Source organism: Geotrypetes seraphini, chromosome 4, assembly GCF_902459505.1.
Source record: "Geotrypetes seraphini chromosome 4, aGeoSer1.1, whole genome shotgun sequence".
Classification (NCBI taxonomy): domain Eukaryota; kingdom Metazoa; phylum Chordata; class Amphibia; order Gymnophiona; family Dermophiidae; genus Geotrypetes; species Geotrypetes seraphini.
The window spans coordinates 326256923-326276058 of record NC_047087.1 but is presented as its reverse complement, the minus strand read 5'-3'; the positions used below and the strand labels follow the sequence as shown (position 1 = coordinate 326276058).

Sequence of the window (19136 nt, the reverse complement as noted above, 5' to 3'; positions counted from 1 at the left end):
ATCCTCATGTTCCAAGTTAGTGGAGTTCCCATTGATGGCCACCCCAGCCCATCCTATACCAAATTACCATATATGGGACACAGACCATGCAAGTCTGTGCAATACCGGCTTTAATTATTTAATTTACATCCTTCGTTTTCTAATTAGCGATCCTCTATGCTTTTTTTAATTCCATCACCATTTTCCTCTCCACCACTTCCCTTGGGAGGACATTCCAGGCATCTACCACTCTCTCCATGAAGAAGAATTTCTTAACATTGCTCCTAAGTCTTCCTCCCTGTAACCTCAAATTTATACTCTCTAGTTTTACCATTTTTATCTTCTCTGGAAAAGATTTGGTTCTATATTAATGCCTTTCAAGTATTTAAACATCTACCTAGATAAATTCTCTATACTTCATGAGTACCAGTCAGGATTCTGCTCATTCCACAGCACCGAAATAGCCTTAGTCTCCATCATAGATCACATCGCACAACTACTCAGCTCTGGGAAACACACACTGATACTCCAATTCGACCTTAGCAGCGCCTTCAACCTGGTTGACCATGACAACCTACTCAGCTGTCTAGACACCATAGGTATCTCGGGCCACATACTTAACTGGTTTAAAGGCTTCCTAAAAAACCGAACCTACCAAGTCATCAGCGAGCAAACCTACTCCCAGGCTTGGACCAACCTCTGTAGTGTCCCTCAAGGCTCCCTCTTATCCCCCACCCTTTTTAATCTGTACATGGCCTCCTTAGGACAGGAACTATCCAAAATGAACCTCCAATCTCACATCTACGCAGATGACATCACAATCATTGTCCCCATCTATGCACTGTCAACCGAAACCAGTTACTTTGTCGCATCTATCATCAACCAAGTAGAACAATGGTCAACAAACTCCAAACTAAAATTAAACCCGGAAAAGACCAAAATATTTAAGGCTTCCCCGACAAACAAACCAACTGCATCTACTATCGACCTAAATGGTAGAAACTTCCCAATCAAACCAACTATCAAAATCCTAGGCGTAACCCTTGACCAGCATCTGACACTCGAAGCACATACCAACATCCTAATCAAAAAATGCTTCCACATACTATGGAAACTACGCACACTAAAACCATTATTCAACTTCACTTCATTCAGGCTTTTGGTCCAATCTTTGGTCCTAAGCACACTGGACTATCCAGAACACAGCCATCCAACTTATCTTTGGCTTGAAAAAATCTGACCACATCACCCCATACTACAAAAAAACTCCACTGGCTACCTATAGAGGCAAGAATAATTTTCAAATTTGGCTGCCTCTGCTTCAAGACTCTTTTTGGCACTGCACCCACCTACCTCCTGAAACACCTCACCCTGCAGGACAAACTCCGCTTCTCATGCAGAACACTGCTGTTCGCTTTCCCTTCTCCCAAAGGATGCAAATTAAAAAGATTCCTCAACTCTCCTTTCAAGCAGGGGTCTGGAACAACACCTTAAGTGACCTAAGCCTGAACTCTCTAACATATTGTGTCCAACACTGGTCTCCCTATCTAAAAAAGGATATAAAACTGCTCGAGAGGGTGCAGAGGCAAGCAACGAAGCTGGTAAAAGGTATGGAGAACTTGAACTACAAAGACTGACTTAGAAAACTGGGACTGTTCTCCCTTGAGAAGAGGAGACTGCGAGGGGATCTGATTGAAACTTTTAAAATAATAAAAGGAATCGACAAGATAGAGCAGGACAAAAAGTTATTTACGATGTCAAATGTGACTAGGACAAGAGGTCATGGACTGAAGCTGAGGGGGGACAAGCCCAGGACAAATGCCAGGAAGTTCTGCTTCACACAGCAAGTGGTGGACACCTGGAACACTCTCCTGGTGGAGATTGCTGCGGAACCCACTGTTCTAGGATTTAAGGGCAAGCTAGATGCACATCTCCTTGAAAGGCGCGTAGAGGGATACGGGTGACTAAGTTTCCACCAGGTTACACCTGGCTGGGTCTCCGCGTGAGCGGATCACCGGACTTGATGGACCCAAGGTCTGATCCGGAGATGGCAGTTATGTTTTATTATTATTAGTTTAGTTTATTATTAGTTTATTAATTTTTTAATATCCCGACCATCAAATGAATATCTGGCCGGTTTACAAAATATAGTAAAAGTAAATAATGATTAAATACAATGAAGTGAACGAAAATGACATTAACTAGACTAACTGGAAAGTGAGGATAGGAGGGGAAGGAAGGGAGAAGTTACATATATTAGTTAAGATAGGAAAGGGTGGGGGAAGGGTTGAACAAGTGGGGTATGGTAGCATTGTTGGAGCGATTACTTACTCGCATTAAAAAAAGGAAGTAAAAAAGAGAGAAAGGGATCTAGGGACGGTCATAAGCGTCTTGGAATAAGAAGGTCTTTAAGCCAGTCTTGAAATTAATTAGATTTTGTTCGTCCCGAAGGTATTGTGGAAGAGAGTTCCATAGTGTAGGAGCGGTTACTGCAAAATTAGTTTTTCGGGTGTAGTAGAAATCTTTGAGAGAAGGAATGAAAAGGAGTTTTTGGTCAGTAGATCTAAGTGTGCGAGGGGAACATTGTGGAATCAGTAATTTATCGAGGAATAGTGGTTGATGGGAATGTTTAGTTTTAAATGAGAGTAGAATGATTTTGTAGGTTATGCGGTGAGTGATAGGGAGCCAGTGGGCCTCTTTGAGTAGAGGAGTAACATGTTCAAATTTTCCTTTTTTGTATATTAGTTTTATAGCAGAGTTTTGTATTAATTGAAGACGTCGGAGCTCTTTTTGAGGAAGTCCATTTAGAAGAGAATTGCAGTAGTCTAGGTGGGAAATGACTAGAGAATGTATCAGTATGTTAATTGAGTCAGTGTCTAGTAAAGGGCATAATGATCTAATGGTACGGAGTTTAAAAAAACAAGTTTTTACAACCGAACTTATGTGGTCATGGAAGGTAAGTTCACTATCAAGTATAACGCCAAGGAGTTTTATTTTGTTTTCCATTTGGAGAGGTCGAGATTTGATTGATATTGTTCCTAAAAGTGATTCAGATCTTTTTATTGGTAGAAGAAGCCCGCAAGATTTTTCGACATTAAGTGAGAGTTTGTTTGAATATAGCCAGTCACTTATAGTATTTAATTTATTATTTATTTGATTTATGTCTGAGATGTTGGAGGTATTGATAGGGTGAAGAAGCTGTATATCATCGGCGTAGGCATATATTGTAAATCCTATAGACTGTGCCAAAGTAAGAAAAGGAGATAGAAATATGTTGAAAAGTAAGGGAGATAAAATAGAACCTTGTGGAATTCCAAATGTTTGTGGTATGGTTGGAGCGGTTTTGTTTTTTACTTGGACTTTGGAGAGGCGTTCATGAAAATAGGATGAAAACCAGGAAAGGGCACTGCCTGTGATACCACAGTCTTTTAATCTGGACAGAAGAAGAGGAGGGTCAATCGTATCAAAGGCTGAAGATAAGTCTAGAGAAATTAAAATAACAGATTTCTGATGTTCATGATAGTAGTGTATAGTTGAAATAAGACCTAGTAAAGATAGTTCCGTGGAGTATGAAGAGCGAAATCCAGTTTGACAAGGATGAAGAGCGTGAGTTTTGTCGAAAAATTCTGTTAATTGAGAGTGAATAATTTTTTCAGTAAGTTTAGAGATTAGAGGTAGGTTGGCTATAGGGCGATAGTTTTTAGGTAGGGTAGGATCTGTATTGTATTGTTTAAGCTTTGGGAAGACAAGAGCTGTTTTCCAAGCGGATGGAACGGAGGAATCGGAGAAGGATTTGGAAATCATTTCCCACAGAAATGGCCCGAAAAAAGAATAGAATTTTTTGAGTAGAAAAGGAGGAATACTTTCCATAGAATTATTAGAGGGATTAAGAGATTGTAATATAAGAAATAGATGAGATAAAGAGGGCATTTTGAATTTAGCAAAGGAGCTAAAAGGTAGCTGTATTGAGTTATCCAAAATTTGAGAGGAAGAAATAGATAATGAGGGACCTAATAGTGATCTTATATCTTTGATTTTTGTGTCAAAGAATTGTGAAAGTTCTATTGCTGATGGTAAAGAAGAGATAGGGGGGTTTTGTTTTTTTTTGGAATATTTTGAAAGGTACTGTGCTAAACTGAAGAGGGTAGACATATTACGGGTAGTTGAAATGAGTTTGGAATAGTAGTCTTTTTTTGTTTGTAGAATAGTTTTTTTATACTGGTAAGATTGTTCTTTAAATAGTATTAGGTAGTTGTTAAGGCGTGTCTTACGCCATTTATTTTCGGCTGACCGAAGTTGGCGTCGGAGAAGGGCTAATTTTTCATTGTACCAGGGGTGATGTTGTTGTTTTTTTGTTTTTTTTTTGTTTTTTAGAACATTGATTAGAGGTGGGCTTCTTATCAGATTTTGGAGTCAAGGAATCTAGTAGGAATGTGGTAGAAGTTTCCCAGAGTGGGAATTGTTCAGTGATTGGAAGGGAAGAAAAATCTTTAAGATTTAAGTCAAAAGAAGACTGAATATCGGAAAGTGTTATTTTATTGAAATCGCTGGTAATAAAGTTATTAGTTGTTTGTTGATCAAGATGTTGGTGTCGAGGAAATTCAAGTTGCCAAGTGATAAGAGTATGATCTGACCATGGTACTGAGAGAAAGTGGAAATTTTGGAATAGATGATTGATTGAATTAGGACTAAGGATCATATCGAGAGTATTTCCAGCAGAATGTGTAGGTGTATGGATGAGTGGGGAAAGTGATAAGTCGGAGAACAGAGTTAATAGTTCGGAAGTATTATGGTGATTTGGAAAGTTAAAATGAATATTGAAATCTCCGAGGATTATAGATTCAGGATAGGCGATATTGAAATCAGATATTGCAGTGATCAAGGAAGCAAGTGAGAGTTTTGATATTGGAGGGGGTAGATAGATCAGAAGAAAATTGAGAGTAGGAGAGCGTGTAATAGAGAAATGAAGAGTTTCTAATAGTGTATTGGAAGATAGATTGGTAGTCTTAGATTGGAGGATAATTGAAGAATGGTAGATAACGGCTAGACCACCTCCTTTTTTATTTTGACGGGGTTGGAAAATAGCTTTGTAGTTAGGGGGGCAGGCTTGAGTTATGTAAGCTTCTTCTCCAGTAGTTAGCCAGATTTCAGTGAGACATAGTATTTGAAGATTGTGTTGTATAATGGTATCATGAATTAGATGGTATTTATTTTTTATTGAGCGTACGTTGATCAGGCCTGAGTTAAGTTTAGAAGAAGAATCGTGTTGTTTGAGATTAAAGGAATTAGGTGAGTGTAATGGTATGGTGATGTATTGTCTGGGACGGATGGTGATAGGTGCTGAATGAAAAGTATGTTTGTAATGTCGATGACCCCAGATAGTGGGAATAGTGGACATTGTATTTGAATTATTTAAGTTATAAATAAGGGGAAATGAAGGTAGAAGAAAGCATAAAAGGAATATGGTTCTAAGAAAGAAAGGCGGGTTTGAACAAGTTTTGAGAGGAAAAAGAAAGAGAGAGTGAATAGAAGCAGTCAGGGTCAGAAGAAGCTGCATGAAGGAGCGCATAAAGGAGCAGGATCTTACCACTCTTTCAGAAAATCACTAAAAACCCACCTTTCTGACAAATTTACCTGATCCTCCAAATCTGTGTGACACTTACCTCATCTTACACACCTCTTCCTCCTACCCTATGCCACCTCATCACACTTCTGTCTTTCTACCCCTCCCCAATTCTAATTGATGTTACCTTGCTATCCTTACAGCACCTCTTGTTGTACACCGTCTTGAACTGAAAAGGTATAATGGGATATAAATAAAGCTATTATTATTAATAATAACAGTTTATATACCGCAGGACCGTATGGAACGCTATCTCCAATCTAGTAGCCCGGTTATGAGTGGGAAGGGGAGCCGCGCTTCAAAGGATCGGGAGGTGCGAGCCTCGCAGGCTGATACCAAGATGGGGGCGGCAGCCAAAGTGGGTTCCGCGTTCCCCTTATCGGCGGCTCACATAGAGGCGTTGTCTGCCTCGGTGGTGCGGGCTCTGGATGCTCGCTTTGATCAGCTTTCCACCCAGCTCTCCTCCTTGGAATCTCTTCTCACGGACACCACCCGCTGCATTGGGGAGCTGGTGACCCGAGTCACCCACGTGGAAGAGGCCCACTCTGTTTCTACTGCGGACCTTACCTCCCTCAAAGCTCAGCTTTGGCGCCAAGAGGATAAAATTGAAGACCTGGAAAACCGCTCGAGACGCGACAATTTGCGTCTGATTGGGCTGCCTGAAGCAGTTTTTGACTCTCAATTGCTCCCCGCTCTGGAGTCCTGGCTTCAGGCAGCACTGCCGCTCCCTGCTGGGATGGGGCCCTTACGGTTGGAGCACGCTCACTGCCTTGGCAGGCGAGCTGAGGACCATACCCGTGCGAGGGTCACTATCTTCAAAGTCCTTAATTCAGCGCATAAAGTGGAATTGATGTGCACCTATCGGAAGAATCGCAACACGCTCACATACGAAGGGGCTCCGGTCCGCTTGTTCCAGGACTATTCCTCTGCCTTACAGGAGCGGCAGTGTCGGTTTTCCAGGGTTTGCTCTGCCTTATTCGTGCGCAAACAGCGCTTCCAGCTCAACTATCCTGCACTATTGAGAATCTGGACAGCTACCGGGTGGAAGAGCTACACCTCGGCGGAGGACGCGCAGGCATACTTGGATGCCCTTCCGGGGGAGGCTGGCACTTCCTCGGCTTCCTGAGGATTTTGCCTTCCTTGTTGCACTTTCCTTCTTAATGTTGTCCCTCCATCATGGACGGTTACAGGCCCTTTCTTGAGGGGGGGGCCTTCTTGTTGGCTATGGCTCGAGTTTTGACCTTTGGCCCCCTTGTAGGGATTCTTCCCCCCCTCTTGTGCCGGGGTTGGACCCGACTGGCAGAGCTGAGCTGGCAGGAGAGGCGCGGGCATACCTAGAGGCCCTTCCGGGGAATATGGCCCTTCCTCGGCCCTTTGAGGATCAAGGTGTCATTGTTGCTGTTTTCCTCTTGTGACAGTCCCCTCTCCGTGGATTATTGAAAGCTGGTTTATTGGGGGAGATCTCAGTTTGGATCTGACTGTGTTTTGGCCTTCGGCCCCCCAGTTGAATTTCCCCTCTACCCCGGTGTCTGGGGGGGTAGTGATGTGCTTCGGTGGGCATGGACATCTTTCGCTGCTAGGCCGAGAGGGCCTGCTCTCAGGAGGCCTGGGACTTTATGATGACTTTGTATGCCCTCCTTACACTGTTTGTCTCTTGAAGACTCTGTTAGGGGTGTCTGTGATATGTTTGGGGGGGTTTTGTTTGCGGTTGGGGGTTGTTTGTTTGGGTTGTTTGACTGGGACTGCATTACTCGTAGGGAGTTCTGGCTCTTAGTGTGAGTGGGGTTCCGCATCTGAGTTCGTTTTGGGCTGGGATGGCTGGTTTGGTTGATAGGTGTGTGGAACCTTGACGGGAGGGCGAGTGTGAGTTTTCGTGTCTATCACTGGTTGGGCAGTAATGTTTGCTGCTTCCTAGAGCAGTGTCTGACCTTTGCCCTTTAGTTACCGCCTTGTGCTGGAAGTTTGAGGGGGGGTGAGGGGTGGATGGTGAGTGACTAGACTTTTGTGTATGAGTGTGAGGGACATTTGCTTTGCTTTGTTTAAGAGGGTGGGTGGGGTGGGAGGGACTGGGGGTCCTTGTTACATCTTTACGTGGTTTCCTCCACGCTCCGATTCTGTTGGCTGGGGTGTGTGATTGTGGTGGGGTCATAAATTCTAAGCGTTTAACAGTATAATATTTAAAATAGGGTCCAGTTAACAAACTCTTATTGACATAACTTTACTTACATGGAACAATAGGATGGTGGGGAGAAATACATAGGATAACATTACATTTGACTATATGCTAGGGTATGTGAAACTATGAATGAACTGTGCATTTTGCTTTTTTTCCTAGGTTTAATCCCCCAAGTGATGAATGGTCCAATGCGGCCCCGACCTTTAGTGGCTCTGTTAGATGGGAGAGACTGTTCTGTGGAGATGCCCATCTTGAAGGACCTGGCCATCATAGCATTCTGTGATGCTCAATCAACTCAGGAGATTCATGAAAAGGTTTTTTACTTTCTTTCCAAGTCATCTGACATCATCTTTTTTTTTTTTGCATGCATAAATATACTGTATACGTACACTTATGCACATAACTGTACCCTTACAAAAGATCACAGAAAGAGGAAGGCAGCAAAAATATCTGGAAAAGTTAAGAGGCTGGTCAAGTAGTCAGGAAAGCAAATGGAAGAAAAACAGGGAGACAAGACCATTTTTTAACTATATCAGTGATTGGATGAAATGCAAAAGTGGCATTGTGAAACTCAAAGGTGAAGGGGAGAAATATGTAGAAGCTGATAAAGAAAAGGCTGAATTGCTTAACAAATATTTCTGTTCTGTGTTCACAGCTGATGTGTCGGGAGCGGGAATGCAGTAGACAAAAGCAAATAGGGTTGGAGGAGTGGTAGACCCGATCAATTTTCAGAGGGTTGTGTTCATGAGGAGCTAGCTAAATTAAAGGTGGACAAAATGATGGGGCTGGATTATGTACATCCGAGGTTATTGAAGGAACTTAGGGAAGACCTTTTCAATGCTTCTCTAGAGTTAGGAGTGGTAACGGAGGACTGGAGAAGAGCAGATGTGGTCCCTCTCCACAAAAGTGGAAATAAGAAAGAAGTAGGGAACTACAGGCCCATAAGTCTGACTTTTATGGTAAGCAAATTAATGGAAACGCTTTTAAAACAGAGAATAATTAAGTTTCTGGGATCCAGTTGATTACAGGACTCAAGGTAACATGGATTCACTAGAGGTCGGTCTTGTCAGGCAAATCAAATCAATTTCTTTGATTGAGTGACCAGAAAACTGAATAGGTGGAGTGCGCTAGATGTGGTATACTTAGATTTTAGCAAAGCCTTTGACAGTGTTCTACACAGATATCTAATAAATAAACTGAGTGCCCTCAGGATGGGCCCCAAAGTGACAGGCTGGGTCAGGAACTGGTTGAGTGGAAGACAACAAAGGGTAGTGGTTACTGGAAATCGCTCTGAGGAAAGGTTCTGTTCATGGGCCTGTTCTTTTTAACATTTTTATAAGCGATATTGCTGAAGGGCTGTCTAGTAAAATTTGCAGATGATACCAAAATCTTCAATAGAGTATGATCCATAAGGGTATGGTAAAAATTCAACCTTATCAAAACATGCCTCTACAAGTCTGAATATGTTCTACCCAGTGGCGTATCTAGCATATGTGATACTCAGGGCCCATCATTTTTTGATAAACATCTTCTGGAAAACATGATTTTTAGTAACAATCCACATGTCACACAAGAGTACACCTAGGAAAAGGCAGTGAGCAGTACAACATCAATATACCCATTGTAAAACTAAACAAGTCAGACTAGTACAGATCAATCCTAACATAAAATCATGTCTTTTCGAACAAAGAAAACATCTTTGCCTAGTATGGAATATGTAATCACAAACTAACCCTTCCCCCTTTTACAAAACTGTAGTGTGGTTTTTAGCCACGGTGGTAACAGCTCAGATGCTCATAGAATACTGAGCATCAGAGCTGTTACCACCATGGCCGGTGCTAAAAAACGCTCTACAGTTTTGTAAAAGGGGGGATAAAATAGAATTACGTAGACAAAGGTTAAATTGAACCACCAAGAAGCTGGACTCTGCATACAATGCAACACCACAGAAACAGCAATGCATCTCCCCTAAAGCAAAAAAATAAATAGAATTTTTTTTTTCTACCTTGTCTTCTCTGGTTTCTGCTTTCCTCATCTTCTTGTCACTCTCTTCCTTTCATCCACTAGTCTACCCTCTGTCTGCCTCTTCTATATGGCATCTTCTCTCCTTCTATGCCCTCCATCCCGGCTTCCTAGTCTCCACTTCAAAGCAGCTTGCTAAGGATTGCTGGCCGAATGTAGCGAACCTCGCAAGCTGCCGTCAACATCGGTAGCACGTTCCCTCTGCCGTGGTCCCACCCCTCCTCTGACATACGGATTGCATCAGAGGGAATGTGCTACCGAGGTTGACAGCGGCCTGCGAGGTTCGCTAGAGCCGGTCGGCAATCCTCAGCAGGCTGCTTTGAAGAAGAAGAGAAAACCAAGCGAAGGCAGACACTTGTGAAGAGCAGCAGCAGCAGCGGTTTGTGCCGGTGGGCCAAATTAAAGTAAAAAAGGTAAATGTTTGGCAGGCCAACTTTTAATACACCACGGGCAAGAGTTTGACATTTCTGTCCTATGAGATCCCACATGCCTGTCCCATACTTTCTCAAATTCAGACACAGTCCTCGTCTCTGCAAAGTTTCAGTGCCTTGTCTACAATGACACATAGATCTTTTTCTTTGGTGCTGACCCTAATATGGACCATAGCATCTGGAAACTATGATTTGGATTCTTCTCAACATGCATTACATTGCATTTGTCCCGTTAAATTTCATCTGCCATTCGGATGCCCAGTCTTCCAATTTCCTAAGGTCTTCCTTCAGTTTTTCACAGTCTGCATTTGTTTTAACAACTTTGAACAAAAGAACATAATAATTGCCATGCTGGGACAGACAGAAGGTCCATTAAGCCTAGTATCTGTTTCTGTCAGTGGCCAACCCAGGTCTCAAGTACCAGGCAAAAACCCAAAGGGTAGCAACATTCTACAGCTGAGTTTGTGATGTCATAATGCCTCATTCCATGAATGCCTAAGAGCCAGCCTCACCAATGATGTCACAATGGTTTGATTGTCCTAGACTTGGCTCACATAAGAACATAAGAGCTGCCGTACTGGGACAGACTGAAGGTCCATCAAGTCCAGTATCCTGTTTCCACCAGTGGCCAACCTAGGTCACAAGTACCTGGAAAAATCCCAAGCATATGGCAGGTTTAATAATAATAATAATAATAATAATAATTTATTTTGTATACCGCCATACCCAGGGAGTTCTAGACGGTTCACAACAGATAGATGAATTACATACAGTGCGATTGAAAAAAGAACATAACAAGGCAACTAGTTTACATTGACAATTTGGGTGAGGGAAGGGCTAAATACAGAGCACATATAGTATGTACTGTAAGCGAATATAATTGAATTTCTGAGAAGGGGGGACAATCTTAGAGGGGTAGGGGTGGGGATTTGGTCCATTGAAAAGTAGAGGTTTGAGCTTTTTTCTAAAGTGGAGGTATGAAGAGGCGTCAAGTATAATTTGGGCGAGCCATGAATTTAGTTTGGCCGCTTGAAAAGAGAAGGTTCTTTCGAGGAATCTTTTAAGATGACACGATTTCAGTGAGGGAAAAGCGAACATAGTTATTCTGCGGGAGCTCTTATTATTATAGTTCAGGTTGAAGTGGGGGTAAAGATAGTCTGGTGACATACCAGATACGGTTTTGTAGCAAATGCAAGAGAACTTAAATAGGACTCTGGATTAGTGTGTTCTACAAATGTAATCACCTCAAATGTCATTCCATTTTCTAGGTCATTTATAAATATGTTAAATAACACTAGCCCCAGTACAGATCCCTGTGGCACTCCACTATTCACTTTCCTCCATTAAGAATAATAACCATCTAACCCTACCCAGTTTTTTTCCAATTCCTAATCCACAACAGAACATTGCCTTCTATCCTATGACTCTTCAATTTTCTCAGGAATCTCTCTTAAGGAATTTTGTTGAAAGCTTTCTGAAAATCTAGGTATACTATGTCCCATACTGGGACAGACCAAAGGCCCATCAAGCCTAGTATCCTGTTTCCAACAGTGGGAAATCCAGGTCACAAATATTTTACAAGATCCCACAGTATTAGTGAGTTGTTTAAGTTGCTAAGGAAATAAGGATGCTTTAGGATTATTTTGTATATTGTATGCTAACATTTTGTTACATGTCCATGTAAGGATTGTAATGGCCCCCACAATATTAGATTGTAGGGGTTATGTTAGGCGCCCTTACAAACGCCAGGTCCCGGGTTCAATACAGTCACCAAAGATTCACCAGGAAGTAGATTCAAATAAGAAGCACAGCCAGAGGTGATAGCATAAAGAATATATTATAAAAATAGGCTTACAGAAAAGTAAGATTCATAAAAGTTACAATTACAGTTACAGAGACTGCTTCTGTGGTCTTGTGAATGAGAGAGAGCACACAAAGAAAGAGAGAGAGAGAAATAGGGAGGTGGGGAGGGTGATGTCCCAAGCTTCAGGTAGAGAGCAAGACGAACAAGAAGAAAAGGGTGATGTTGCGAGGGGGCTTTTATAGTTTGGAGACTTATTCTAAAATATAGAGTCTATTGAGCTTCAATAGAAGTTAAACATCCCCATCCATAGTAAGCTTGTACTAGACAGAAGAAGAATATGCTGAAGTCAAATGTAATTTCCAGTATGCCTCTGACAATAGTTTCTGATTAATCTTAGTTATCTGTGCACCTGGACCCATTGTATATCCTAAGCTATCCATCCTAAGCATCAGACATTAACACATCTTCTTAGCACCTCTTCGCCCCTCTTAGCTGCAAGTTGGTTTGTAATCATGATTTAGTTAGGGCTATTTGAAACTGTCTTTAGGGCTGTATGAAACAGTCTGCCTGGATGCTTACTGTATGTGATCTATCTGCATCAACATCCCAGAGTCAGATTGATATAATTTCCCATAGGCCTTTGCTGACATTAGTTATGCCAACTGAAAATGCTGATTGCTAGCAATAGGTATGCTGACAGTCCACTCATGTATGCTTAGTAAAACATACATACAATTTCTAAAGCAGATAGAATTTTTAGAACCAGAACCTCAGAACACCACTCCAGGCTCACTTAGCTCATAGCCAGTGAGGAACGGACACATCAAGCTTAAGGATATGAGCTAACTTAAGACTATTAAATTTTCCTAAATCTCCAGTATTATCTCCACTTGAGATGGTGCACAAATATTGGAAATAATTTTTAATGATTTCACAAGATAAATTAGTGCCTCCATGAACCCTTGAGAAAGCCTTTTGGGCGAAACGAGTGTCGGGGCATGCTAGAGATAGTGCATTAAAATAATAAGTAAAATATATTTTTTGTCTACTAGTTTTTATTTCTGGATGAAATGATACAGAAGTATTTTGACTAGTTACTTCATATCAAGGGGGCAATGAGAAGAGCATTTTCCTGACTTTTTTTTGGTTGGGTGTATGGACTTTGATGATCTTGAAATCTCCATTGCCATCCTATGGTTGAATCCGAAGAGTGAGGATATTGGCTTCTGTGGTTGTTTCCATTGGGGCCTCACCTTTTCATTTTCCATACCAGTTTAGTGTTGTCTGAGGTGCCTGGGCCAACCGGAATCAGCCCAGTAGCCTTAGGCCCCTCCTGTGGGCGGGGCCTTAGGCACATGGACTGGGTTGGACATACTGGTCAGTGGAGTGATCATTACTGTGCCAAGCATAAATTTTGCTTTTTCTTTGGTAATTGAAATCACCCATTATTATAGTGTTGCCCATTTCTCCAGCTTTCCTAATCTCTGAAAACATTTCTTCATTTGTCTGCTCATTTTGTCCCGGGGGATGGTAGTATAACCCAACCTTTATATTCCTTCCCTTCACACATGGAATTTCTATCCACAAGGATTCCACACTGCTATCTATGTCATGCAGAATATTTATTTTATTTAATTCAACTCCCTCTAACATATAGCGCAACCCTGCCCCCTCCAATTTGATCTACTCTATCCTTGTGATATAATTTGTATCCTGGTAACACAGTGTCCCATTGATTGTCCTCCTTCCACCAGGTCTCCGAGATGCCAGCTGAGGAATAAATTAAGGTCTCCTTTTACTAAGCTGTGCTAGTGGTTTTAGCGTGCGCTTAGCGTGCCCTGCATTGCCGCACGCACTAGACTCTAATGCCAGCATTGAGCTGGCGTTAGTTCTTGGTGCGTAGTGAAGGGTTACCATGCGCGGCAATGCAGCACACGCTAAAAACACTAGCGCGCCTTAGTAAAAGGAGCCCTAAGATACCCTAATAGCTAGTGTTGCCCCTTTTGGCTGAAATAACTGCAGTGAAACGCTTCTTGTAGCCATCTACCAGTCTCTGGCATCGGTCTGAGAAATGTTTGGCCCACTCCTCAATGCAGAAGATGCAGCCGTGAAATGTTTGAGGGGTTTCTTGCATGTACAGCCCGTTTCAAGTCACCCCACAGCCTCTCAATAGGATTAAGATCAGAGCTTTGACTCGGCCACACCAGGACTCTCCATTTCTTAGTATTAAGCCAGTCCTTGGTGGATTTACTAGTATGTTTTGGGTCATTGTCGTGTTGCAGGGTCCAGTTCCACTTCAGTTTTAATTTCTTACAGATGTTCTCACATGTTCCTCAAGCACCCTCTGATACACAGTAGAATTCATGGTGGGTTCTATGATGGTGAGCTGGCCAGGTCCTGCTGCAACAAAGCATCCCCAAATCATGACACTTCCACCTCCATGCTTCACAGTTGGTATGAGGTTCTTTTCCTGGAATGCTGTATTTGGTGCATGCCAAACATGTCCTCTTTTCTGGTGTCCAGATAATTCAATTTTAGACTCATCTGTCCATAGAACACGATTCCAGGAGTTCTGGTGTTTGTCTACGTTCTCTCTGGCAAGCTTCAGTCTGGCCTTGATGTTTCTCTTAGAGAGCAAAGGTTTCCTTCTTGCATACATCATATGCAAGTTAAATTTGTGCAGTCTCTTTCTGATTGTAGAGGCATGCACTTTCACACCAACAATAGCAAGAGCCTGCTGTAGGTCCCGTGATGACATTTTAGGGTTTTTGGAGACTTCTTTTAGCACTTGCAGTCTGCTCTGAGGGTCAATTTGCTTGGACAGCCAGACATTGGCATGTTAGCAGTTGTTTGAAAGTCCTCCACGTGTACACTATTTTCCAGACCGTGGAATGGCTAATGTCAAATTCTTTCGCGATCTTTTTAAATCCCTTTCTAGACTTATAAGCTGCTACAATCTTTTTTTTTGAAGGCCTCAGACAGCTCTTTTGATCTCAGATATTCACTCTCACTGCAGCAGTCATGAGCACACCAAACTAAATGTCTGAGGTCGCTATGGGGATCCAGGAAGCGACCACGGACTGCGTGCAGAAGGAGGAAGACCCAGGTTGGTGGACAGAGGTCTCTGTGCAGACCGAGACCATCCCCCAGCGCTACACTACAGTCTCTACACAGACAGAGGAGGCTGCGCAGCTGGATGGAGATCTCATGCAGGAACTAAGGAGCCTCAGGGAGGAGGTGATACGCCTGAGAAGCATCCGAGAGGATGAGGCCTACATCGACGGAGTCGTCCAGGAGCTGTCCCAAATCACCAAGCAGGCCCATGACAAGTCCATCCTCGAGACCCCCAAATCATCAGCTTTGAAACCAACAATTGGGATACAGGAAATGGCTAGCGGCACTGACTCCTGGCAGCTGGTGACCTCCTCCACGGGCAAACATAGGAGACCCCCCCCCCTTTTTCAATCTCTTCATCTTCTCCTTCTTCTTACAAATAGGGCAGCTATACATCAACCCCTCAACTCGCCCTGCGGAACAGATTCCAGATTCTTCAGGAAGGAACTGCCGATGAGGAAAAGGAGCAGGAACAGGAGCAGGCCCAACACACAGCTCCATCTCCAGGGACAACTGACCGGCTCCCCCCAAAGAAGCGCAGAGTAATAGTCATCGGGGATTCCATGCTGAGGGGCACCGAGGGACCAATTTGCAGACCGGATATGCAATCTAGGGAGGTCTGCTGTCTGCCTGGAGCCAGGATACGAGATGTCACCGCCAGTCTGGATAGACTACTCACGCCCCGAGACCACTTTCCTATGCTTCTTGTTCACATAGGAACCAACGACACTGCCAGGAACACACCGGAGACCATCACTAGAGACTTTGGAGCACTGGGTGAGAGGCTGAAGTGGACAGGAGCACAGGTGGTTTTCTCATCGATCCTCCCAGTTAGAGGCAAGGGAAGAGCCAGAGATGAACGTATCCTGAGGACGAACGAGTGGCTACAGGGATGGTGCCGGGATATGAACTTCGGATTCCTAAACCATGGGGAAGCGCTACAAGGACTTCAGGGACTAGACGGACTCCATCTGACCAGTAGGGGTAAGAACGTCTTCGGACACCGACTAGTCTGCCTGCTTCACAGAGCTTTAAACTAGGTAAGTCGGGGGAGGGTACCCATTCACATATTAGTGCAGAAAGGAATTATCCTGATGAGGTGAGTCGAAACGCCGCTTCCATGTCCAAGGTAAGTACCCACATTGCAAACAGTTCTTTAGGAGTCACACCGACTCGGGTAGGATACGCCTCACAGGGACTTAGCAAACACAAGATATGGAGGGCCATGTATGTCAATGCACACAGTTTAGGTAACAAAATTCTAGAATTGGAGGCTGAAATAAGGAATGCCGACCTAGATGTGGTGGCAATATCTGAAACTTGGTTCACGGACTCACATGGGTGGGATATGGCTATACCGGGCTACAATCTACTTCGTCAGGACAGAGAGGGCAGGTTAGGAGGGGGGGTAGCTCTATACATTAAAGAGGACATCAAAACCACTAGGATCACAGATGTCAAGTACACCGGGGAGTCCCTCTGGGTAAACCTGGCAAGAGGCAGAGAAAAATGCCTGTATCTAGGTGTGGTATACAGACCCCCAAGACAACTGGAAGACATGGACGCAGAATTAATTGAAGACATAGAGAATATCACTCTACGAGGAGAAGCTGTACTGCTAGGGGACTTCAATATGCCTGATGCAGACTGGAATTCATTTTCAGCGACAACCAGTGGTAGCCGGAGGCTCTTAACCTCCATAAAGGGAGCACATCTCAAACAAATGGTAACGGAGCCCACTAGGGCCCAGGCGATCCTCGACCTGGTACTCACCAACGGGGAAAGCGTCTCAGAGGTCTCAGTAGGAGATACGCTAGCCTCCAGCGACCACAACATAGTATGGTTCAACCTTAGGAAAGGCTTCCCTAGATCAAACATGAAAACAAAGGTATTCAATTTCCGGGGCACAGACTTCGCACGCATGGGAGATTTCGTCCATCAGACGCTGCAGGACCAAGCGGAGACCGATGATGTAGAAACTAAGTGGTTAACACTGAAATCAACCATACATGAAGCAACTAGCCGCTTCATAAAATCAGTAAATAAACGACAAAGAAACAATAAACCCCAATGGTTCACCGCGGAGATCTCGCACCTCATTAAGGAGAAGAAAAAAGCGTTTCTCTCCTACAAGCACATGGAGAAAAGAGAGGCAAAAGTAGAATATAGGACCAGGTCTACAGCGGTCAAAATGGCAGTTAGGGAGGCAAAACTTCGAGTGGAAGAAATTCTGGCAAAAAACATTAAAAAGGGGGATAAATCCTTCTTCAGGTATATTAGTGACAGAAAAAGGAACACAGGCGGGACAGTACGCCTTAGAAGACCGGACGGAACTTACTTGGAAGCAGATTCCGATAAAGCCGAACTACTGAATGAATACTTCTGCTCAGTCTTCACCTGTGAGGCACCGGGACACGGTCCGCAGTTGAAGGCAACACAAAGCACAGAAGACCCGTTTAAGAATTTTGAGTTCACACCAGGTGAAGTTTACAGTGAACTGGCAAGACTCAAGGTAAACAAAGCCATGGGACCAGACAATTTGCACCCAAGAGTGCTCAGAGAATTGAGCGATGTCCTGGCGAAACCGTTGGCTGAGCTATTCAATCTCTCCCTAAGTAAGGGGAAAGTTCCCCTGGACTGGAAATTAGCTAATGTCATTCCTCTGCATAAAAAGGGTTGCAGGGCAGAGGCTGCGAATTATAGACTGGTGAGTCTCACATCAATAGTGTGCAAACTCATGGAAACACTAATTAAAAGCAAATTGGACACGATCTTGAATGAAGGGAATCTTCGGGATCCCAGTCAGCATGGATTCACCAAGGGTAGGTCCTGCCAATCCAATCTCATCAGCTTCTTTGACTGGGTAACAAGAAAGTTGGACTTGGGAGAGTCTTTGGACGTCGTGTACCTGGACTTCAGTAAAGCTTTTGACAGTGTCCCACACCGCAGGCTGCTAAGCAAGATGGAATCGATGGAGTTAGGAGAGACACTAACTGCATGGGTCAATGATTGGCTGAGTGGCAGACTTCAGAGGGTGGTGGTTAATGGTACCCTCTCTAAAACAACGGAGGTGACTAGTGGAGTGCCGCAGGGCTCGGTCCTGGGTCCACTCCTTTTCAACATATTCATAGGGGATCTGACTCAAGGGCTTCAAGGTAAAATAACACTATTCGCCGATGATGCCAAACTATGTAATATAGTAAGTGAATGCAGTTTACAGAATTATATGGCGCAGGACCTGCTTACATTGGAAAGTTGGTCCTCAACCTGGCAGCTAGGCTTCAATGCTAAGAAATGTAAGGTCATGCACCTCGGAAGCGGAAATCCATGCAGGACGTACTTCTTGAACGGAGAAACTTTAACTAGGACTTCAGCAGAACGAGATTCAGGAGTAATCATCAGTTCAGACATGAAAACTGTCAATCAAGTGGAGAAGGCTTCATCTAAGGCAAGGCAGATATTGGGTTGTATCAATAGAAGTTTCGTCAGCCGAAAGCCTGAAGTCATAATGCCGTTGTACAGGGCCATGGTGAGACCTCATCTGGAGTACTGTGTGCAATTCTGGAGGCCACATTACAGTAAAGATGTGCGCAGAATTGAATCGGTTCAACGGACGGCCACCAGGATGATCTCGGGGCTCAAGGGTCTCTCGTACGAAGAGAGACTGAACAAATTGCAGCTCTACACTCTCGAGGAACGTAGGGAGAGGGGAGACATGATCGAAACATTTAAGTACCTCACGGGACGTGTCGAAGTGGAAGATGATATTTTCTTTCTCAAGGAACCCTCGGCCACAAGAGGGCACCTGCTCAAACTCAGGGGCGGAAAATTTCATGGCGATACCAGAAAGTATTTCTTCACAGAGAGAGTGGTTGATCATTGGAACAAGCTTCCAGTGCAGGTGATCGAGGCAGGCAGCATGCCAGACTTTAAGAATAAATGGGATACCCATGTGGGATCCCTACGAGGGTCAAGATAAGGAAATTG

The 19136-nt window shown here is 43.6% G+C and overlaps 1 protein-coding gene across 1 annotated transcript in view; it reads left to right on the top strand.

The window, feature by feature from the left end:
• The window catches only part of CTBP2 (C-terminal binding protein 2), a 244084-nt gene that overhangs the window by 8254 nt on the left and 216694 nt on the right, over positions 1 to 19136 (top strand). The window contains exon 2 of the mRNA XM_033942987.1: positions 7938 to 8092. Coding sequence (XP_033798878.1) covers positions 7938 to 8092 — 155 coding nt within the window. The remainder of the gene's footprint in view (positions 1 to 7937; positions 8093 to 19136) is intronic.